Genomic DNA, 22,620 nt, shown 5'->3' with positions numbered 1-22,620 from the left:
TTGAGAGGACTAAATGAAATGCTGTCCTAGCTGGGTGCCCTCAGTATCCAGAGGCCAGCCATGGGAGGGACGGCGTCACATCAGCCCTTTCTCCTCTGAGAAAGGACCAGGTCTTTGGAACCTGGAATCCAAGACTGTCCAAGGTGGTAGGGCCTGTCCATTATTGAGTCTGGTCCTCACGGTGTGCAGGGGGAAACTGAGGCCCAGAGAGGGGAGCCGCACAGTGGGTCAGCACGACCCCCAGGTCAGGACTCGAGCTGCAGCTACTCAGGACCGGGAAGCCTTGCCCAAGGAGAAGGCGCCCTCGGCATGTGTTACAACCCTCTCTGGATCTCAGTTTCTTCATCTGTAAATGGGGACGCCCAGGCAGCATGTGCTGGGCCTGCGCTGGCGCCCCAGTACTCCCCTTCTCTGTTCAGAAACTGCTTTAGCCGAAGAGAGAAGCAAACAGCCAGTGAAAGCAAAGGGGATGTTAACTTGGTAGATGAGTTGATTTTAGAATGTTTATTTTTTTACTGTGAAAAGAATCACGCTCATAAAATAGTTCAAATGCTATACAAGTGAATAAAGCAGAAAATGAAATTTGCTCTGTGCTTCTCATTCCCACACCCACATGCGCCGCCCTTAACAGCCTGGAGTGCTGCCTTCTGGACCTCTTTCTGGAGGTCTCCAAGCATAAATAACTCATACGCACACACAGGAATAATTTTAAATGAGATGATATTCAGTGTGGGATTCTGTAGTACTGTTTTCTTTACGTGGCAGAGTACGGACACCTTCCCTTTGTTGGTGGTACCTGTACCTAGGTCCCCTTAATCTTCTGACCGTCCTGGGTGAACTGCTAGGTATTGAATCATTCCCCACGTGCACAATTGGCTTGTTTCTGGTGATTTCTGGTGCATAGATGCCTGCTGTCCTTGTGCGAGTTCTGTGGGCTGGATTCCTACAGGAGCAAGTGCAACATCGAAGGGCACCCATGGTCCCTTGGAACTGTGCACGCAGCTGTGGTCCCCCTCCAAAAAGGCCGTCCCAACTTCCCGCTCCCCCAGATCTGGTTAAGGTGCCTGTTCTCGTCCTGGCTGGTCCTGGCTGGTCTGACAGGGGAAAACGGAATCTTGGTTCCGCTTGCGTTTGTTTGCTGGCTGGTGAGGCTGAGCGTCGTTTCACACGTCTGTTGGTTTCTCGTGTCTTTGGTGGTTTCTCTGTCGGGGTCATTGCCCCTTTCCCCGCCCAGAGGCTCACCCACGTGTGTGTGGGAAATGCACCACGCCTACCAGGAATGCAGCGCAGATGCAAACACGGAAAACACGGAGCTCGTGCGGACGATTCTATGAACTGGGATTTGGGGGAAGGCGGGTGCCCCTCCCTGGGGCAGGGTTGCTGCCCGGAAACAACTGCACCAACCTCACGGCCCCTTTGTCCCTCCCTTTCAGAGAAAACCGGGAAGATCCTGACGGAGTTCCTCCGCTTCTACGAGGACCAGTATGGTGTGGCCCTCTTCAACAGCATGCGGCATGAGATCGAGGGCACCGGGGCGCCACAGGCCCAGCTGCTCTGGCGCAAGGTGAGAGGCGCTGGGCCAGGGGCAGGGCGGCCTCCGTGGCCTCGGTTTCCCGTTGTTGCTGGATGGTCTCTAAGGGCCGCACCCGGCTTCTGAATAGGCAGGTGACCTGGTGGTGGTGTCGAGGCCCCTTTAGCACTGTGGGCGACTCCCCCCGGGCCAGCCCCTCCGTCAGCAGAGCTGGGGCTCTGAGTCATCTTGACAGGCCTGGTCCAAGCCCAGCTCCTACTCTTACGGTCTGTGTGCCCGCGAGCTAATTCCCTCACCTGTGGGGCCTCAGTGTCCTCCTCTGTAAAGCCAGGTGAGCACGCCTCCCGCACCTGGCGGCTGGGTGCCTGGGCTGGGCGGGTGTGGCTGACACTGGCATCATCCCTGGCCTTGTCATTGTCCCGTTATCAGTGGTAGGATTATGTTTGCACCGTAAATAATTGTCCAGTGAGGACTGGAGGCTGCCCGGCTCCAGCCTGGGGGTCAGCATGGGCCGGAGGAGGCGAGGGAGCCTCTCCTGGGGAGGGGATCCTGTGGCCGGCCCTGGCAGGGGCCTAGGGATGGGAAAGGCACCGAGGAAGTGCGGGACTAGCCGGGGCCCTGGTGGGGCTCTGGGTTTCCGGCTGGGGGCCGCCAGGCCTGGGTCTGAGCACCTGGGGTGAGAGGCCAACCCTTGCTCCTCTGGGGGTGCTGCAGGGGCCCTGTGTGAGCCCAGGGAAGTCCTGTTTGAGGGCACTGCACGTCCCCTTACTTGGGTCATTCCCTTTCAGTGACCTTCACCCTCTGCCCACTGGATGGCCGGGCAGGTGGCAGAAGGAGGGGTGATGAGGAGGAAGGGTGCCAGCCCCACTCCTCTGCAGGTGGCCCGGCCCTGGAGTGGCTGAGTGGCAGCACAGAGGCTACTTATTCCTGGCTGGTGGCCCCTGGCAGAGCGCCCAGCAGCTTCTCTCTGGGGATCAGACTGGCCAAGCTGGTCCCTCCGGAAGTGGTGTCTGAAGCTGGTCAGCCAGCCAACCCCAGTGCCTGGAGCTCAGGGCATTCGTGGCTGAAATTCCATGGTTGGTGGGCTGTGAAGTCGCCCTTGCTCACCTCGCCACAGCTTCCGCCCCCAGTCCTGTCGCCTTCTTCGGGGCTGCCCGGGTCATCCTGTGCTCAGGCTTCGAGGGGCCGGGGGCAGTGCCGTAGCTGAGGGATGGAGGCCGGAACCCCGTGGTCTGGTGGGAAAGAACTCGGGGGGCCTTGGGTTCAAATCCTCTTATTAACTGGTGGCCTGGGCCATTGATGTAAGCTTCAGGGCTGTTTCCTCATCTGCCAAATGGGTATGTCCTGCATAGAGGAGGATGAGGATTCAGTGAGAGGACCGATGGGGGTGTGAGTCCCCACCACTGGGTAACCTCAGACACGTGGCTTCGCCTTGCCGAGCCTGTTTTTCTGTCTGTGAAATGGTGCCCAGAGTGAAGAGTCATGGGCCAGAGGAGAGAGCAGCTTTGTGGAGGGGGCGGGCATCACATGGCGCTCGGAAGGCTAGGTGGGATTCGGATTATTGGGAAGGCGTCTCTGGAAGGGGGAACGGTGTGGGCAGGGGCGTGGGCATAGCGGGGTGCGCAGGGGGGACAGGAGGGGGCAGAGCAGAAGGAAGAGCCCGCAAAGGCCCCACTGGGAGTTGATTCATGCCACTCCCCGCCCTCCCCCAAAACCAAGGGACTAAAGGTGTCCCTGTTTATCATGAGACCAAAGGGGTGGGAGCTGGCATCACTTGACCAGGCTTTGAGGATTTGTTACCCTTTGGTGTCATCTCAGCAGGAGGAACGGCTGGAGGCGTCAAGTCAGTGGGGTGGGAGAGCTGCCATTGAGACTAAAGGATTGCGCCGAGAGACAGGCCCCCTACTCGGGACACACACTGACTGTGACGGGTCAGGTGCTGGGGCCACGCTGCCCTTGCTGCCCCCAGACACTCAGGGAGACAGTAAACAGCCCTTTACACGATAAAGTGGGCGCTGTGAAGGAGATGACGGGGTGGACTCGGACAGTGGGGCCTGACTTGTCTGGGTGGCCCAAGAGGGCTTCCTGGAAGAAGGGCCATCTCAGTGGAAGACCTGATGGGAGAAGGAATATCAGACCATGGGAATGGCACGTGCAGAGGCCCGAAGCTGAGCCTTTAAATGGCTGGCCCAGGGTGGTGGAAGCAGGACTCAAGCCAGGTTCCAGATTCCTGACCAAAGTCTCTTTCTGTCTTGACCCCCAGCCTGCCTGGGGTGAACGGGAGGTCAGGGCTGTGTGTCAGAGCCTCTCAGAGCATCACACGTCCCTTTGATTTGGGGCCCAGAAAAGACTGGTCTCCTGATGTCATGGCAACCTCCCGACCCTGTGACAGTAGATGTGGCCTGGCCTGGGTATCTGGCAGGAGCACACCTGTGAAATAGGAAAGATGGCCTTGGACCCAGCCCAGGTGAGCTGCTTCCAGTGGGCAGAACTGGAATTGCTCCCCTATTTGGAAGGAGATGTCACAGGCAACCTGGGTCCCAATAACCTAAGACAGAAATGGGTTTGCCTGACGCGCTAAGCATTTACTCTGCATAAGAAACGCCTTTAACACCCACAAGGTTGAGTATTTGTGGTAAGAAAACAGAAGTAACATGTAAGCAGGAAGAGTAAGATGAAATCACCCACAATCCCTGAAAAGGAGGAATTTTGGTCCCATTTTCTCATTCAGTAAACTGACCATCGTGAGGCTAAGTCATGATAACAGTATAATACTAGAAATCATCATCATCATCACATAAATTGTTTTTGGTAGAAATAATAATGCAGGCACTTCCCTGGTGGTCCAGTGGTTAAGACTCTGCGCTCCCAATGCAGGGGACACGGGTTCGATCCCTGGTCGGGGAAGTAAGATCCCACCTGCTGCAAGGTGCGGCAAATAAATAAATAAATAAATGACATTTCCTCTTAAAAAAAAAAAGAAATAATAATACAATAACAATACAGTTAATAATAATACAAGTAATAGTAATAATAAAAACAGCAGTCCTTTTGTGTGGGCACTGCTCATACAGCCAGTACGACACTGCTCGGAGGGATTGTGGTTTAGTCCCGTCCCCATCCCAGATGTGGACACTGAGGCTTGGCCAGGTGGAGTCACCTGTCTGGGCTCCCGTGCTGTGGGCCGTGGAGCTGGGACTGGAACTCGGGCTGTCGGAGCCCGGAGACTGTGCTCTAACCATTCACCATTTACCCAAGATGCCCATCGTGGCATCAGAGAGCTTTGCAGAGTCCAGAATATTTGGCCTGGGCCGTCGGGTTCCATTTCGTTTCCTGCAGACCTTCCAGTGGACACGTGACTGTGCCATTTGAAGGTCATAAAAATAAAACCCAAACCCACACCACCTACCCATCACGGGCTGTCCCAGGATCTAGGGGTGGACTTGGGGGCGCTGCTGAGCCCCACTCGCCCGGGCAGGCCCGCCTGGGTGGTGAGCTTGTGCCCTCAGCCTCCCACCGGCCAAGCCTGGGCTCCGGCTTTAAGCAGAGAGGAAGACTGCAGACCGGGGGCCTGGGGATGGGAGTGAGAGTCTGACCAGGGCGTTGGGAGAGCTCTGTCTGCTCTTTTCTTTCTAGGAGACATGGAGATTCAAGAGCTGGGTTGAGAGTAGGCCCCAGTCTAAATATAGACCACTGAGCCCAGCTTTGTGACTTGGGCAAAGCCCACTGTGTGTGTGTGGGGGGGAGAGGTGCGTGGTAGGGGGAACCGTTTTCTTTTCCTGTAAATATTTTTATCCCTGGGTAGGAAGCAGTCTTCGGGGGCCTATTGTTTGAGTACAATAGGGCCTCATTTTCCAAGAATGTTTTGGCATTTCCCCTTGAAGAGTGGCGGGAGGTTGCTGGGGAGAGGAGGCTGCGTGTGAAGGGAGAGGGCTGGGGGGTGAGGATGCCTTGGGAGGGGCCGCTCACCTCTGACTCCAGCTGCGGGGCAGACCCAGAAGCCGAGCGAGGAAGCTAGGAAGGGTTAGGCACCATTAAGACCGATATCAGTACTTTCTCCCTTTATTACACATGATGCATGTTTCTTTTTGCAGAAGGCACCGTATTTGTTGTAGAACAGATAGAAGCTGCTGAGAAACAGGAGCACTTGACTCCCCGAGCTCCTCCCATCCAGGGGGAGGGCTGCTCCCTTGTGGCCTCTGTCTCTCCTTTCCTGAAGCTTCCCAGTGCGGGTCTGCTCAGGAAGCACTCGCTCCGGGACGGCCACCCCTCCTCCTCCTGAAACAAGTCACCCCTCCCCCTCCCCAAATAAGTCAGCCCCAGGAGCTGGAGAATGACACTGACAGTAACCTCAATAGTGGTCATGGTGGCTCCGCGTATCGTACTGCCTGCCAGGTGCCGACTGCCTGCATGATCTTTGCACAGAATCCTCGAGATACCTCGGTGAAGTCGGTGCTATCATTGTCCCATTTGACAGATGAGGAAACTGGGGCTCAGAGAAGTGATGTGACAGGCCTGAAGTCACACTGAGTCAGCGGTCGAGTCAAAGCTAGGGCTTTGCAGGAAGGTCTGGGCGTTTCTGCTGCCCACACTGGCCACTAGTCCGCCAGGATGCTGGTCAGATGGGAACCCTCCAGGCTGAGGTCCCCTCCTCCCCCACCCAGATTCATGGAGACCATCTTGTCAGTCGCCAGAGCTGGGGAGGCTCTGTGGAGCCACCGTGGTCAAGTTTTTGTTGCCCCAAGGGGAAACAGGCCCAGAGCTGGAAAGAGATTTGCCCAGGTGCTGGGGCCTTACCGGTGCTGGCCGGTGGGCATGCCCCCTCCGGCTGGAGTGACTGTCGCACACCCGCGCTGCAGTGGGGGTGGATGGGGAAGCAGCCTGCCTCGTGCTCTAGAGAGCTGTCCCGAGGCAGCCGTGTCTGCCTAGGGCCAGGATGGGGTGGGATTCTGTCTGGGTCCGGTATTGTGGTGCCTGGCCTGGGTTCAAGTCGTGGCATCACGTCTGATCCTCCTGGACCCCAGGGGGGGCCCCCTTCACTGCCCTGAGCCTCACTTTCCTCATCTGCCAAATGCGTGACATGCAGCCCTGCCTCGGAGGCCTTGGTGAGGTCAGGATGGCGGACGTGCTCACCTTCTTGGAGGACCCCATTCCCATGCTGGGTCTCACTCCCTGCCCTTTCCCTCCCATAGGTGCCCTTGGATGAGCGCATCATCTTCTCGGGGAACCTCTTCCAGTGCCAGGAAGACAACAAGAAGTGGAGGAACCGCTTCAGCCTCGTGCCGCACAACTATGGGCTGGTGCTCTACGAGAACAAAGTGGTGAGGCCCCCAGCCCATCCCAGCTGTGGGTGCCCCCGCGGAGCCCCCCGCTTCTCCTGGGCCTGGCCAGGCCGCTTCTTCCCTTTCTCCGCAGCTCCCCCCGGCTTGCTGTCTTCTACACTAGTTGATGCTGCACGCCCCCCATTCCTAAGCCTGAGACTCCGTTACCTCCACCCGCATCCCTCCCCCCCTCCCCCCACTGACTGTTGCCAGGGCCACAGCAGAACCTCAGCAGCCTCCCCCCACCCCTTCCGGCCTCCCCATACCTTGCTGTGCTGCGTGCCCTCTCTAAGTGGCATTTCATCCATCCAGGCACCCAGCTCTCTGGGGTCCCCTTTCACTCTGCCTCTCCCCCCATCGGCCACTCATCACTGGCTCCTCCTGCCCACCCCCGAGTCCCGCCAAATCTCTCCATTTCCAGCGCCCTCCTCCCCCTCAGCCACCTTCCTGCCTGGGCTTCCTGCTGCTCCCCAGCCCCTCCCTTCCTTGCTCTTCAACAGCAGCAGCTAACTGGCCATTCCCTGCCTCAGAGGACCCCTGGGTGGTGGTCCTATCTGTTTCCTTCCTGATGCCCCCCCTTGCAACTCTGTGCCCTGCAGTGGGGGGATGGGTGTCCTTCGATTGTTCCTTTGCTTTGGGCCCTTAGGGAAGCCCCACCTGGTTGAGCCACAGACCCTTCTACCAAACATTTCTGCAGAACAGCCGAAGGACAGGCTTGAGTGCCCTCTGTTTTGAGGGATGCACCAGACTCACCGGGAGGGCTTGTTAAAAAACAGGTTGCTGGGCCTACCCTGAGTTTGATTCAGGTCTGGAGGGGGGCCAAGAATATGCATTTCTGACAAGTTCCAGGGTGACATTGATGCTGCTAAGCAGGGACCACGCTTTGAAAATCATTGCCCTGGAGGTTCCAGCCACTCTTAAGAAATGTGTTGAGTAGTGACACCTAGTGGCTGAGTGCAGCATGGCAGCCCTGCTGTATGAGCTCCTACGTCAGAACTATTTTTTCTCCCCACTGGTGTAAGAAGAAAGCAGCGCCCAATCCTCATTCTCCTCCCAAGGGGACTTAGGAAGTTAGTGGACAGTTCAGGGAAATGGTCAAAGACCCTGGGCTCTAGGGGCTGACAGACCAGGTTCGCGTGCAGGTTGGCTACCTTACCAGCGATGTAAACTTGGGGTTAATAATGGTACCCACCTCTGGATTGTGAGAATTCTGTGAAATGAAGCATGCAGAGACCGTAGCACAGGGCCTGGTATGTAATGAACACTCGGCTAGTGGTAGCTGCTGCTCGTAGAGACTGTAGGTGCAGTGGTGATAATAATAACAGTCACCTCAGCAGTGCTCCCTGACCCTTGCTGTGCCAGGCACTGTGCTATACGTTATGTGGATTATCTCACTGGGTCCTCGTGCAGCCCTGGGAGGTAGGAACTGTTATTACACTGGTTTTATAGATGAGGAAACTAAAGCAAAGGAGGTGCTTATCCTTGGCATCACACAGACGGTACTCAGTGGAGTCAGGATTTGAGTCCAGACCCTGGGTCCAGGTCACTACACCATGTTGCCCCTAGTCATGGTGGTGGTCAAACTCCTCTCTCTCCCCCTCCTCCCCTTCTTCCTTCTCCTCCTCCTCTTCCCTGACTTGGGCAGGCAACACTGAGTGGGGCCCTGGAGCCAGGGATGGAGACGGGGTTTGGGCTTGGCCATACATGTAACCCCCAGGGACCATCTCTCTTGCCCCCTCCTCAGGCTTATGAGCGGCAGGTCCCACCCCGAGCTGTCATCAACAGTGCAGGCTACAAAATTCTCACCTCCCTGGACCAGTACCTGGAGCTTGTTGGCAACTCCTTACCAGGTAAAGGACCACCCATCCCAGGCGAAGCACCCAGGGATTTGGCCAGGGGAGAGGGCGCCCCTGATCCTGGAGCTCCAGGCTCCACATCTGCAGGAAGACCAGCTGGGGCTAGAGCTAGCAGCAGGTGCCCAGCACAACCTGAGCCTCCAAAGGGAGGCCTGAGAGGGGTTTTCCTGTGGCCACACAGTGAATTGGGGTTGCCCCACCCGAGCCCCTGCTTCCTGAGCCTGGCGATCACAGCTGTGCTGGGGGACCTCTCTCTACCCTGCCTCTGCCCTGGGTCCCTGAGAGGCTTCCAGGAGAAGATGGTCCAGGTGCCCCACTTTGTAAACTGCTGAGTCAATACTGCGTTTGTGACGAGCTATCCTAGGCGACCCCACCCGATCAGAGACACCCAGAAACCTTGTGGGGTCACATCTGCCTCTTAGATGATCCCAGGGAGACCAAGGGGTAAGGGAGATGCTGGCCTTGTGGGGGCAGCTTTTACCCTTGTGAGGGACTTGGTGGTGGAAGGCTCAGCTGGAGTCTGGCTTTCCTGGATTCCAGCCCCTGCACTGAGAGGGCTGACTTTGGGGTGTTATGTAGACCCCACGAGGTGATGTGTGTGCTGAGCCGAGTGCAGGGACCCAGAGCCAGGGCCCAGAGAAGAACTGCCATTGTCCTGTTATTAACAGGAGTGGCGAGGTCACAGCCCAGGACCACTTATCTCGCTGGATCTCGAATATCCATGCGGACAAAACAGAGAGAGAAAAATCCCCTTTTATTTATTCTCTATCTCCCACCCCCATACCTCCCTCCCCACTTGGACATTTAAGCCACACTTTGGCCTCTGCTGCTGAAATTTGAAGGGAAACCCAAGAAGGTAATGCTTGGCCTTTGACCCTGAGGGCTGTGACCCTGTGTTATTTGTGCCTCGTGCACAGAGTTTAGAACCTGACCCCAGGGAGGTGGCTGCATCACCAGCTCTGAGAAGTGGTGCTGGGGGAGTCTGACATTCCTTTAGCCAGGCTGTGGAGCAAGAGAGAAGGAAGTGGCCTCCCCACTGACTCTCTGGTCACCCCGGGACAGGCCAGCCCTCTCTGGACCTGAACCTACCCCTCATGGTAGGGCGAGGGGTCAGCTGCTGGTGTCCTCTGGCCGAGGGAAGCCACAGAGGGCAGCTGTTCAGAGGGCACTGTCTCCACAGGGACCACATCAAAATCGGGCAGTGCCCCCGTCCTCAAGTGCCCCACGCAGTTCCCGCTCATCCTCTGGCATCCTTCTGCGCGTCACTACTACTTCTGCGTGATGACGGAAGCTGAGCAGGACAAGTGGCAGGCTGTTCTGCAGGACTGCGTCCGGCACTGCAACAATGGTGAGCGGCCTTTAGGCACCAGGAGCTGGGAGCGGGGTTACCTGGATTATGTGCTGAGTGGTGACCCCTAGTGGCTGAGTGCGGTGTGGCAACCCTGCTCTATGAGCTGTTCTGCTTTTCCTTCTGGGGTTGTTAGAAACCATTGTCATGCTGCCCTTCACCTTCTTCCTTGATGAAAACAGTTCTGTGATGCTCCGAAAAAAAATTTGGGATATTGTTCTCAGAGGGACGCAGTTGTTGAGCCCTTGGGTCACAGAATAAAAATCCTGATTCTGCCACTTTCCAGCAAGGTCCAGTTGGACCTTAGGAGACCAACTTACCTTTTGAAGCCTCTGTAAAATGGGGATAATAATCTCTCCTGTGTCTCAGAGGGTTCGTGAGGATTCACAGTGAGAATCCACTCAATGCTTGGTGAAGATTTTTCTATGGTATCATTTCTTTCTTATCAGTGACCTGTACCATAGTCTGGGAAGTTCCCTTCCTCCCTCAGGGCCTCACTGTCTTCATCTGTAAAGTTACAAGGTCTCTTCCAGTTCACTCATTCATTTAGCAAACCTTTTAATGTCTCTGAGCCAGACCCAGGGCTGGGCACTGAGGATGCAACAGGGAAGCAAGACATGGTCCCTGTCCCCGTGCTGCCGGCAGCCTGGTGGGGAGACAGATGTTAAACAGATGAGGACACCAGGGGGTGATGAGTCACAGCTGTGCTGGGTGCTGGGTGGGAGCCACCTGGGGAACCTGGAGGGTGTGTATGTATTGGGGGTGCTGATCCTGTGTGTGGGGAGGGGTAGATCAGGGCGGCTTCCTTGAGGAGGCCAGGGTTCAGCTGAGACCTGGAGGATGAATAGTTCTAGAGCAGAGGGAGGTGAGTTCCAGACGGAGGTCGCAGCAAGCATGAAGGGAGGCCCAGGGGTGTGGGCGGTTTAGAGGAGGATGCACAAGGCCCTGAAGTGGGGAGGGGGGGGCCTGGAAATGGGCCTGGAGGGGGCACTGGGGTCAGGTCTGGAGGGCCTTGTAGGGCTTTAGGGAGTTTGATCAAAAAGGCTTGTGATTGTCTCTCAGCGGGGGGGTGGGGCATGAGGGGCTTTCTGCCCTTACGGGAGGAGCAACCCCATCCTGGACCCTGAAATTCCTTCCCGGTGACCTGGCCTCCGGGCAGCAGAGGGAGGCCGCTGCTCCCGCCCTGCCCTTGCCTCTGCCCTACTCTCCCCGCCGGGCATGCCTTGGGCGCAGCTCCACCCGGTGGATGGACAGTGGGCACCCACGCCTGGAGGCGGCTGTGCGGTGACTCGGCTCACCCCACCTGCCCCCTGTCCTCTCCGCTGTCCAGGGCTGCCTCTGCCCCGGCTGGAATCTGCCGGGCAGCAGGAACCAGGTCTTCAGTCAGGCCAGCCCCTGCCGCCCACAAAGAGCCTCCTGTTCCCAGGTCCCCGGGGGCTGAGGGGCCAGGACTGGGCCGAGGCGATCTGGGCTCCGGCTGCTTGGCCTGGGGCACCGTCCCTCCTCCTTCCGCCCTCCTCCTCTTCCCCCTCCCCCCTCCCTGGCCCAGCTCCTCCCTCTGCAGGTTTCCAAGGCTAGTGGCAGACCTGGCCAGGTGACCCCAGGCCAGTCTGGGTGGGGACAGACCAGGTGGGGAAGAGCCGCCGTTCCCCATGCGCACAATGGCAGTTGTGATAAACTTTGCTGGATCGTGGAGAGGAATACATGAGCTGGGCTGGGTAGAGCTCTTGGCCCCGTGCCTAGCACATAGCGAGCGCTCAGCCAGGAGGCTGAGGGGTAATGGGTGTGGGTCCTGTGGGCAGGAGGGGAGGCCGGGGAGAGCTGCTGGGGCGGGGGGAGAGGCGTCCTGCGGCTGCAAGGTGTTGGGAGCTGACGGGGCGGTTTTAGAGGAGCCTTTCCTCCACCCTGAGGACTGTGGGAAAGTTCTCGGCTTCCTCGGAGGCTGGGCCTGGAATTTGCAGGGCCTGGAATTGCTCACTCCGGGGGCTGCCAGGAAGTGGGGGGTGGCTGGGGAAGGAGGCCGAGCTGGGTGGACACAGTTCGTCCCGGCCCCCGCCCACATCCTGCATTCCCGGAGCAGCTGGGGCAGCAAGAGGCAGCGGGGTACGGAGCTGCCCCCTCGGGCTGGGCCTGGGGTGCAGAGGTCAAGGCCTCTTCCTGTCTGACCGCCGTCCCCCTCTGCCTGCTGCCCGGGCCTGAGGAATGTAGCTTCCTTTCTCAGCCTGACCCTGAGGACCCCACGGGCAGGAAGTCTCCAGGTCTCGCTAGAGTTGGCCCGTCTGGGCTCAGGCCCTGGGGCTGCCGTTTACTAGCCGTGTGGCCTCGAGCCAGTGACTGCCTCCCTGGGCCCGTTTCCTCATCGGGGAAAGTGGGGCTGAGAACAGCTGTCCCTCTGGGAGCCGTTTGGGGATTAGGTGAGGGAATGCGTGTGCAGCCTCAGCCTTAGTCTGCAGTAACACGGGACCACAGACTGGGTGGCTTAAACAACAGAAATTTATTTTTGCACAGTTCTGGAGGCTGGAAGCCCCAGATCCAGGTGTCAGCAGGTCTGTTTTCTTCCAAGGTCTCTCTCCTTGACCAGCAGGCAGCTGCCGTCTGCCTATGTCCTCACACGTGTCCCCTCTGTGGGCGCAATTTGTCCAGGTTTCTTCTTCTGAGGACACCAGTCATACATATGGGATCAGGGCCGAGCCTAAGCCCCTCATTTTAACTTAATTACCTCTCTAAGTCCCTGTCTCCAGACAGTCACATTCTGAGGGCGCTGGGGGTCAGGACTTCAACATAGGACTTAGAAGGGACACAGTTCAGCCCCTGACAGCCAGGCTCAGGGGAAGAGCTCGGGAGGGGTGACCCTCCCTTTCGACTGAGCCACTCGGCGTGCAGAGTAGGGACGTCCTGAGGGTCTGAGGCTGCACGTCTGACTGGCCAGAGCCCAGGGCATCAGCGGCCTCCTTCCTGCTGCCCAACCCTCTGGCTCAGCGTCCCGCCACCTGGAGAGCGGCCGTGCCCGGCACATCCGGCTTGCCGTGTGCGGACTGTAAGTGCCCCGGCGTGAGGAAGGCTGCGCGTGACGCACGGCGGGGTTTTTCTAGGCAAAACCGGGCCTCTGGGAGACGGTGCCCCTCCTTAAGCCTGAGGGGCTTCCTCCCCTGGCCCAGCTGGGCAGCACCCATCCCAGGGCTCTGCGTGGCACCCCAGCTGGGACACCCCTGCTCTGCCCCCGTCACTCCCTCCTCATCTCAGGTCCCTGAAATGCAGGGTGAGACGCCCCTCACGCCCCCATGCCAGTCCACGGAGCTGCCACTGCAGGGCTGGGGCTGGGCCTCAGTTTCCCCACCTCTGAGCTCTCTTCCAGCCCCGCCAGGCAGTGTGATCCCTGGGTCAGCGGATGTGGAGGGGAGGGGTTCTCCCCACGCCAGAGAGGGGCTTTTTCTCTGTGGGGGTGACTCAGCCCGTAGTCACTGCAGTGGAAGTCGGGGTTTCGGAGGCACTGGCTGCCATTTCCCCTTCCCTTGGCTCTGGGGATACAGCGGTCAGAGGCTCGCGGCCAGGGTAGCCGCCAGCTGCCTGCCTGCGAGGTGTTTAAGCACGTTCGTCCCGAAGTCAGATGTTGCGACTTCCTGCAGCCTGCCCCCCCAGCACCCAGTCTGAGGCCCATGCCTTGTTCGCTGACCCCCTCGCCAGCACGGGGGAGGTGGGCAAACTCCTCTGGGCCACCACCGCCACCATCAATGACAAAAGTGAGAAATGGTATTTCCAGTCCCCTGGATGCACGGCGGTGAGCAAGGCGGACCCAGGGCAGCAGGAGCCATTCGTGGCTGCAGTTGCTAATAAAGTGCGACGTGGTGCTCGCTGGGGCCTCCTCCCGGGCCCTGCCTTCACAGTTCACACTGTGGTCCCTGCAGCCCCACAGTGGGTGTGTGAGGCCAGGCTGATCATTGCTCCCACTATTCAGAAGGGAGAACTGAGGTCCCTTAGGGTTCAATGACCTGCAACGAGGCTATGCAAACCATGGCCCGTGAGCCAAATTGGGCTCATCGCCTATTTTAATAAATCCAGTTTTATTGGCTCGTTTGTTCACACACTGCCTGCGGCTGCTTTCCTGCTACAACGGCAGGTTGAATGGCTGGGACGGAGATCGTCTGGCCCACAAAGCTGAGACTATTTACTGTCTGGCCCTTTGCGGGGAAAGTTGGCAGGCCCCTGATGGAGGGAGGGTCTCCGGGTGCCTCTGGTATGCTGTCTGCCATGCTGGGTGGCCTCTCCTTGGTGGTGGTGGTGGCTTCTGGTCTTGGCTCTGCCGCTCGCTGGCCTTGGACCCTCGGCAGTGGCCTGACCTCGGAGCCTGTTTCTTCATCTGGAAAAGCAGAGGAAGTGACAGTGCCCACATCTCGGGCTGGTTGGGAGGATTGAAGGAGATGAGGAGGATACGGAGGAGGGCTGTCTTACTGTCCACTGCTCTTGGTGGGTTATTATCGTTACTGTCACTGCAACTACTCCTGAGGCTGTTACTACAAGAGCCGTGGGGGTCAGAGGTGGGGGGAGTTTGGGCAGTCAACCCCTTGGTCTTGGTGGAGGGCACGGGCCATACTACCGACCTCCTCTCTCCATCCCTCTCCCGGGCAGGGATCCCTGAGGACTCCAAGGTGGAGGGCCCCGCGTTCACTGACGCCATCCGCATGTACCGCCAGTGCAAGGAGCTGTACGGCACCTGGGAGATGCTGTGTGGGAACGAGGTGCAGGTGAGGCCAGGGAGGCTGGCGGGGGGGCTGCGCAAGTCGGCGCGGGGTACACAGGCAGGGGTCTGGGGCGCTGGCTGCAGCTTTGGACGGGTGGCGGCTGAGGCGGATCCCGCAGGGGGAGCTGCTTGGTATTTTGTTCAGTCATTAACTGAGCACCGACCCTGGGCTAGGTGCTGGGGTGCACTGTGGGAGGGACGCAGTCCTGGCCCTCAGGGAGCTGTCTAGAGGGAGAAACAGACGTTTGACAAGTAAACACACACACTTCCATGTGCAGGCAAGGGGGGCAGGGTGTGGTATTCCAGACAGGGTGGCAGCATGTGCAACGGTCCTGAGGTGGGGCGCCTACAGGATCCTACAGGACACCCAGGCAGGTAAGGTGGGACCCGTGGGAATGATGCTCAGGAGGGAGGGCAGTGGAGACGTGGAGCGAAGAGCAGCTTTGAGGGGAGGCTTGAGTGGCCGGGCTTGCCGGAATATGGAGGGGGCTGGGCATGCTCCAACCCCTGCCCCGGCCTGTGCCTCCCGGTCCTAGATCCTGAGCAACCTGGTGATGGAGGAGCTGGGCCCTGAGCTGAAGGCCGAGCTCGCCCCCCGGCTGAAGGGGAAACCGCAGGAGCGACAGCGGCAGTGGATCCAGGTGGGCAGACCTGGGCTTGGGAGCAGGGGTGGGGGGCCTGCAGCTGCCTGGCACCCTCAGCCTGGCTCTGACACCTCCGCCCTGCCCACAGATCTCGGACACCGTGTACCGCATGGTGTATGAACAGGCCAAGGCACGCTTTGAGGCCGTGCTGTCCAAGCTACAGCTGGCCCGGCCGGCCATGGAGGCGGTCATCCGCACCGACATGGACCAGATCATCACCTCCAAGGAACACCTGGCCAGCAAGATCCGAGGTAGGCGGGCCACCTGCTATGGTTGTCATCACCTGGTGGACGTGCTGGGACCACCCGCCCTCCGGGGTCAGGGCATCCCTCCTGCCTGTTTCAGGGATCCGCTTACATTTCACAGGAATGACTTGATTCATTGATTATTTTTAAAACACCAGAATCAAATCTGAGCCATTGTTCTTCCAACCCCTGTGAGTTGTTTGTCAGCTGTTATTTCTATAGACTCAGATCTTGGTGACCTAAATGATGTTGAGGAGGTTCAAGCCTTCTGTTAATCTTTGGTCATCAGATCTGCCATGTGTCGTTTTAGCGACATCAGCTTGACTTTGGTGATTCACATTCAGCCAGCCTTTCCCGGGTCAGTTGATGCTCCTTTCTGTTCCGAGCCTGATGGGATCCTTTCGCTCACTTGTCCTCCATCACACGCTGGCCACAGTTGTGACTGTCGTCAGTTGCCCGAGGGTTATTCTCTAACAGCTGTACTCACTGCGAGCTGGGGAGGACACCGAGAGTTGACATTTATTGTGTGGAACAAATAATGTTAGCTGGGCAGGGGAGAAGGAGGGACGTCAGAACACCCCCTGGCTAAAAAATGCCTTGGTCAGAATGTCTTGGAGACGGTCCCTGCCCACAGGGAAGCAGCCTTTTCCATAGTTGGGCTGAGTCAGGCCACACCATTCCATAGCAGAATCGGGGTTTGCAAAACCCAGAGGCTCATTGAAGCCACTGAAGTGTTTTTCATTTTTTTTTTTTTTTAAATGAAGGAGCAAGACCCCCAGAGGTGAGTTTTCTTCCTCTGGCTAAGCAGAAAAACTGCCAACCTAGAGACCTTTACACTAGCAGTTTTCTTAGTTTCTTGCCATCACAGTTTCAGGAACATCAGGGTCCAGTCTCAGAACTCCGTTATTTGTGCTGCGTTATCAGCTGTTCCTCAAGAATCCTTCAGTTTGCTAATGTTGTCCAGTGGTTTTCTTTAAAGAATAATACGGCAGCCTGCCGCTAGCCTGGGGGTCTGGGATGGTGGGAGTTGCTACCGGGGGTGCCATCCGCTAACCAGCTCCCTCGGTGCAGCCTCCATCCTCCCCAAGGCGGAGGTGTGTGTCCGGAATCATGTCCAGCCCTATATCCCGTCCATCCTGGAGGCCCTGATGGTGCCCACCAGCCAGGGCTTCACCGAAGTGCGGGACGTCTTCTTCAAGGAGGTCACCGACATGAACCTGAACGTCATCAATGAGGGCGGCATCGACAAGCTGGGCGAGGTGAGCCAGGCACTGGCCCCGGGTTTGGGTTTGGGTTTGGTCTGGCCCCCCCGTCAGACCCTCACTGTGATCAGGGCTGGCCGCTCCCCTCCGGGGCATAACCTGTGAACGGAGGGGCTGCGGGAGACCGAGGGGCCGGGCAGGTACACAGGTGCTGTTTCGTGTACCCCACAAATGGAGCCAGCCCCTCTCACTCCTGAGTTCGCTGGTTCTCGGGGTGAACGGTCTTCCACAGACCCCATATTGGGGTAGTCGGCTGCCTGGAGCCCCACATAATTGTCAGGTGCAGATAGAATTGGTCCTGTAATCTTAGCCTCTTCTACACCCCAAACTGAGTCCCTTGACAATAATAATCATAGAATTTGAGAGCCATAGAAGACCTTAGAGATCATGAAAAACCATCTCCTGATTTGCAGGCTGAGGAAACTGAGGCTAAGAGAAGGTGAGCAATTTGCCCAGGGTCACGCAGCACCCGGGCTGGCCTCTCCCCACACGCTGTGCTGCCGGACCCCACTCCTCCTGCCTCCTGTCCCGGGTCCTCCAGCGCTTGCCCTTGTGGCCGCCACGCCCGGATGGCCTTCCCGGGTGCCAGCCGCAGGGCTGGGGGCTGCCTGGCTACTCTGGCGGCCCCCGCTCAGGTCCCGCGTGCCTCTGCCTCCCTGCAGTACATGGAGAAGCTGTCCCAGCTGGCGTACCACCCCCTCAAGATGCAGAGCTGCTATGAGAAGATGGAGCCGCTGCGGCTCGATGGGCTGCAGCAGCGTTTCGACGTGTCCAGCACGTCTGTGTTCAAGCAGCGAGCCCAGATCCTCATGCGTGAGGTGAGCCCAGGGTGCTACCCCAGCTCCCCCCGCACCCGCCGTCCCCAGGTCCCCATCTCCTGGGGAAGAGGCCCTGCCTCTGTGGCCTTCCTCCCCGGCCCCCTCCTCGTCCTCCTCACGGGCCCCGCTGCAGCCACGCTCGGCCCCGGCGTGCTCTCTGCTGCGCTGCTCTCTGGTCTGTTCGGACACTGTCCCTCTGCCCGCCTGGCTAATTCAGACTCATCTTTTGGGTCTCAGAGACCCCTTCCTCTGGGAGGCCCTCCTTGCTCCCTAAGCCCCTTCCCACAGGGCCCAGGGCCTCTGGTTCCCTGAGGCAGGGACTGGCCCTGGTGCCCGGTCCTGAGCCAGCACGCTAGACACTCAGTACAGGAGTGAGCAAGTGAACGGGCAGCTGAGCACGCAGGCGCCCCTCCTGCCGGTGGGCACCCCTTTCACGTGCCCCGTGGTGTGCCCCACCGGCAGCAAATGGACAACGCTGTGTACACCTTCGAGACCCTCCTGCACCAGGAGCTGGGGAAGGGGCCCACGAAGGAGGAGCTGTGCAAGTCCATCCAGCGCATCCTGGAGCGGGTGCTGAAGGTGAGCCGCCTGGCCTGGCCCCACCCCTCCACCCAGGGGGACGCGGGGGCTCGGGTCAGACCAGGGGCCGGTGGAGCTCCCTGACCCAGAGCCCCGGCCCCTCTTTCCTGGCAGAAATATGACTATGACAGCAGCACGGTGCGGAAGCGCTTTTTCCGGGAGGCTCTGCTGCAGATCACCATCCCGTTCCTGCTCAAGAAGCTGGCGCCCACCTGCAAGTCGGTAAGTGCGCCCTCTCCCGACTCCCCTCCCCCACCCCTCCCCTCCCCCCACTCCCCTCCCCCACCCCTCCCCTCCCCCTGCTAGCCCCAAGCCCTGGGCCTGACCAACAGCCCTGGCCACCCCTCTCTGCTCCCACCCACAACCCCGCCCGGCAGGAGCTGTCCCGGTTCCAGGAGCTGATATTCGAGGACTTTGCCAGGTTCATCCTGGTGGAGAACACGTACGAGGAAGTGGTGTTGCAGACGGTCATGAAGGACATCCTACAGGGTGCGTGCCTCCCGGCCCCCGGGGGCTGGCTGCAGAGCTGGGTGGGGGGTGCTGCTGCTGTTGGGACCCTTACTGCCTGGAGGGTGGTGGAGGTGGCCACCCAGAGGTCTTCCTAGTGGGGTCAGCTAAGCTACAAAGAAAAGAGAAGACTTACGCTGTGGGCTGGGGTGGGCCCACTACTAGCGGTGTGGCCCCAGGAGGGTAGCATCGCATCCCTGTGCCTTAGTTTGTTTGTGGGTCCTTGACATTTTGGGGAGCATCAGATGAGTGACAGGGTTTAGGGTCACAGCCCCTGCTTCCCGGCATTGAGGCCTGAAATAAGCCTCGTCCCAGTCACAGCACCCACTCAGGCCGAGGGAGGCCTCTGGGGGATGATGCAGGTCACAGCTGGGCACACTAGGGTGTGCTGGCGGCCGTCGGCCCCGTGGTGAACGTCCCGACACCGCTCTCTTGCCCTGTAGCCGTGAAGGAGGCCGCCGTGCAGAGGAAGCACAACCTGTACCGGGACAGCGTGGTCATGCACAACAGCGACCCCAACCTGCACCTGCTGGCCGAGGGCGTGCCCATCGACTGGGGCGAGGAGTACAGCGGCAGCAGTGACAGTGGTGGGGACCCCGGCAGCCCTGGTACCCCGGAAGCAGCCATCCTCTCGGAAAAGCGCCGGCGTGCCAAGCAGGTGGTGTCCGTGGTCCAGGACGAGGAGGCGGGGCTGCCCTTCAAGGCTGTCCCAGAGCCGCTAGCACCTGCGTCTGCAGACAGCATCACCGAGCTCCATGGGCTGCTGGCCCGGGATCAGCAGGCCGAGAGCCCCCCGCTGGCCGGCCCCCTGCTCAATGGGGCCCCCGCCCAGGAGAGCCCGCAGCCCGGGGCGGCCCCTGAGGCCGCCTCACCACCTGCCTCACCCCTCCGGCAGCTCCCGCCTGGAAACGCCTCGGACCTCGAGCCTCCCAAGCCCAGTGACCAGGAGACCGGGGAGCAGGTGTCCGGCCCTGGCGGCCGCCCCCCCATCCATACCACCACCGAGGATGGTGCAGGGGTGCAGACTGAGTTCTAAGCCAGTCGCCCCCGAGCTTCTGTTGGACATGGCACACGGGCCACTCCCTTCGAGGCACTGGAAGGCTTGGCTCTGGGCGGGGAGCACTGGATCTGTGCCTTCCGGGTGGGGATGGGGCCGGGCTGGTGTGGCATCTCTGGGGCTGGGCGGGGACGGGCCCACCTGAGTCACTTTATTGGGTTCGGTCACACTTGGTTGGTCTGTTTTCTCTTCTATGGGGTGATCTCGGCTTTCCTTCTCCTGCTGGGGACAGAGCACAGCGGAGGGGGCTGGGAGCACTCGGTGGCCCTGGGTCCCTGAGTCCTCCCTCCCTGCCCTGCCTCTGTGGCCCGTTTCCCTCGTGGGTCTTGCCATTCTTGGGAAGAGGGCGGTAAGAGTAGCATCTGCTGTGACACAGAGCCCATGGATCCTCTCTCCTCTCACCAAGGGGCTCGCTGGAACCAGGAAGATGGAGCGCTGAGGCCCGTCTCAGCCCCGCTCCTCCCTCCTCCCGGCTGGGCCCCAGAGGCCAGTTTTGGAGTGGATACTGGCCTTGCTGTCCTGCCCCGGGTGAGGGGATGTGCAAGGAGGGGGTCTTCAGGCTGGGGGAGGGCTGCCTCGCGGAGGGGGATGGGGCCATGGGCCTGAGGAGAGGACAAGAAAGGCCTGGAACGTGCTGGTCTGGGGAGAGGACGTGTCAGAGGGAAGGAGGGCGTGACCTCTGCAGAGGTACTGCTGGGAGGGTGGGCGAGGTGGGCAACATGGCAGATGGAGGGTTGCTGGAAGCTGGGCCTTTGCCTCCCCCTCCACTTGCTGGGGTCCAGTCTCCGGAGTCCCTCTGTCCCCCCTGTGCTGGGCTGGGGGGATGGGGGGCGGTGGCACGTTGCTCAGTGGCAGGGCTGGGTGGGTGTGGACTCTGCAGGCCACTTCCAAGGTACGCGCTGTCCTCCCAGGGAGCTGCGGGGCTCGTGAGGGGCAGGGGGATGGGCCGAGGCACCCCAGGGCACCACTGAGCATTTGGGTCAGGCTGGGGCTCGGCCCCTGCTGGTCTGAGTTTCCAGTCACCCCACCCTGAAAACTCCAGGACTCTTCAAATGTCCTCATGAGTCACGTGGGGCCCAGCCATCCCCCTTCCTGGGGTGAGGGTCAAGCCGAGACCATCTTCAGGGGCTGGGACCTCCTGGCCTTCCCAGACCCCCTCCCCTGCTGCTTTGAGGGGAGGGTGGGCAGGGCAGAAACGGAGTCCTTCAGGGTCCTCAACCCCATCCCAGCCCTGCATCCTCCATCCCCTCCATCTCCTTCCTGGACCGGGCCCTGGGACCCACAGGACGTGCAGCTCTGGCTGGTGCTCAGGGACCACCCACTGCCCCCCCTCCAGTCCCCCAAGCCCTAAACTCAACGCCTCACTAACCTCTTTTACCAACACGTTCTGTCTGAAGATGCTCTCCTCTGGTGCCTTCTTTTGTGGTTTTCCAATCAGCCTTCTCAGATCTTGTATTGAAAATATTATGCAAACTGTTTAAGCTTCTACTAATCAATAAATGCTTTATTTAAAGCCAGTGGCCCATGTGTGGTGCCAGCAGGGGGAGACCTGGGCTGGAGACTGACTAGGAGCATCTGTGCACCTTGACTTTCTGGGATGGTCGCTTGACCGAGTACTTACAGGTGCGTGGCCAGAGTTCCTCTATTATCCTATTTGACAGAGGAGAAAATAGGCTTGGAGAGAAGGGACACAGCAGGTAGGTGACTAGCCTGCTGGCAGCTTAGACGGCTTCCTCAGCCAGATCCATGCAGGGTGCACCTCTGGCAGTCTCGGACAACAGTGAGGGCAGGAGGGCAGCTACTTTATGGCCACGTGGCCCTGGGGTGCCCATGGCGGGTGGGCCCGAGGCTCACACTAGATCCAAACAGTGATGCCAGTGTTTTCAAGACTCCTGCTCACACAGCTAGTATTTCTGAGCACCTCCTGTGGGCCGTGCACGTTCCGTGCAAGACTAGGGAGCCTCACAGCAGCTCCAGGTGGCGGGCACCACTGTCACATTTCACCGATGTGTAAACTGAGGTCCAGGAAGGCGGGGAACCTGGGCTGAGGCTATGGGGCCCCCATCACCTTGGGGGACGGTGGCCAGTGGCTGAAGGCTTGTTAACGAGGGCTGAGGTGAGAAAGCAGGGGCTCAGCTGCAGTCTTGCCGTTGACCTTGGCAAGTCACTGAACTCAGCCTCAGGTTTCTCGTCTATAAAAGGGGGGCCTATTGAAGGTTCAAGGAGACCCGCCAAACACTGTGTCTGCGAGGTGGCCCTGCCCACTGCAGGCCTCAGTCTCCCCTCTTAGCTAAGCAGAGCCCAGGAGGGTGTGTGGGGAGGGGAACCATCAGAGGTCCCCCGGGTACCTGGAAAGCAGGACTCACACGACATGGGCCCTTCATCCGTCCTGTTTCAGCCCACAGGACTGACAGTCGCAACAAGGCAGGGAGAGTGAGGGCCTGTCCCCTGCATCCCGCCGTCTCTTACGCTGTGCCTGCGATGAGCACTCAGTGCTCCCTGGTGGCCGCCGGCCTATGTCAGGGCTCCATCCATCGTGTCCCTTGCTGAACAGATGGGGAACTAGGATATGGAAGGTTGGCCAGGGTCAGAGTTAGCTGGAGGCAGAGCCCAGGCGCCCCGAGCAGGCCTGCCTCTAGCCCAAAGAAAAAGCTGCCCTTGGCTCAAAACTATCTGCCAGAAAATGCACAATAAAGGTGCAGCTGTACAGTGAG

At 59.4% G+C, this 22,620-nt stretch overlaps 1 protein-coding gene across 1 annotated transcript in view; it reads left to right on the top strand.

The window, feature by feature from the left end:
• The window catches only part of NIBAN2 (niban apoptosis regulator 2), a 50,626-nt gene extending 29,203 nt beyond the window's left edge, over positions 1–21,423 (top strand). The window contains exons 2-14 of the mRNA XM_059925667.1: positions 1,434–1,564; positions 6,724–6,852; positions 8,597–8,702; positions 9,889–10,056; positions 14,683–14,798; positions 15,331–15,435; positions 15,527–15,689; positions 16,755–16,942; positions 17,608–17,763; positions 18,226–18,342; positions 18,457–18,564; positions 18,720–18,831; positions 19,293–21,423. Coding sequence (XP_059781650.1) covers positions 1,434–1,564; positions 6,724–6,852; positions 8,597–8,702; positions 9,889–10,056; positions 14,683–14,798; positions 15,331–15,435; positions 15,527–15,689; positions 16,755–16,942; positions 17,608–17,763; positions 18,226–18,342; positions 18,457–18,564; positions 18,720–18,831; positions 19,293–19,885 — 2,192 coding nt within the window. The 3' untranslated portion in view covers positions 19,886–21,423. The remainder of the gene's footprint in view (positions 1–1,433; positions 1,565–6,723; positions 6,853–8,596; positions 8,703–9,888; positions 10,057–14,682; positions 14,799–15,330; positions 15,436–15,526; positions 15,690–16,754; positions 16,943–17,607; positions 17,764–18,225; positions 18,343–18,456; positions 18,565–18,719; positions 18,832–19,292) is intronic.
• The last annotated feature ends 1,197 nt before the right edge of the window (positions 21,424–22,620 follow it).

This window comes from Balaenoptera ricei, chromosome 6, assembly GCF_028023285.1.
Source record: "Balaenoptera ricei isolate mBalRic1 chromosome 6, mBalRic1.hap2, whole genome shotgun sequence".
NCBI lineage: Eukaryota > Metazoa > Chordata > Mammalia > Artiodactyla > Balaenopteridae > Balaenoptera > Balaenoptera ricei.
The sequence above is the reverse complement of the archived record's forward strand: the minus strand, read 5'-3'. Positions and strand labels throughout refer to the sequence as shown.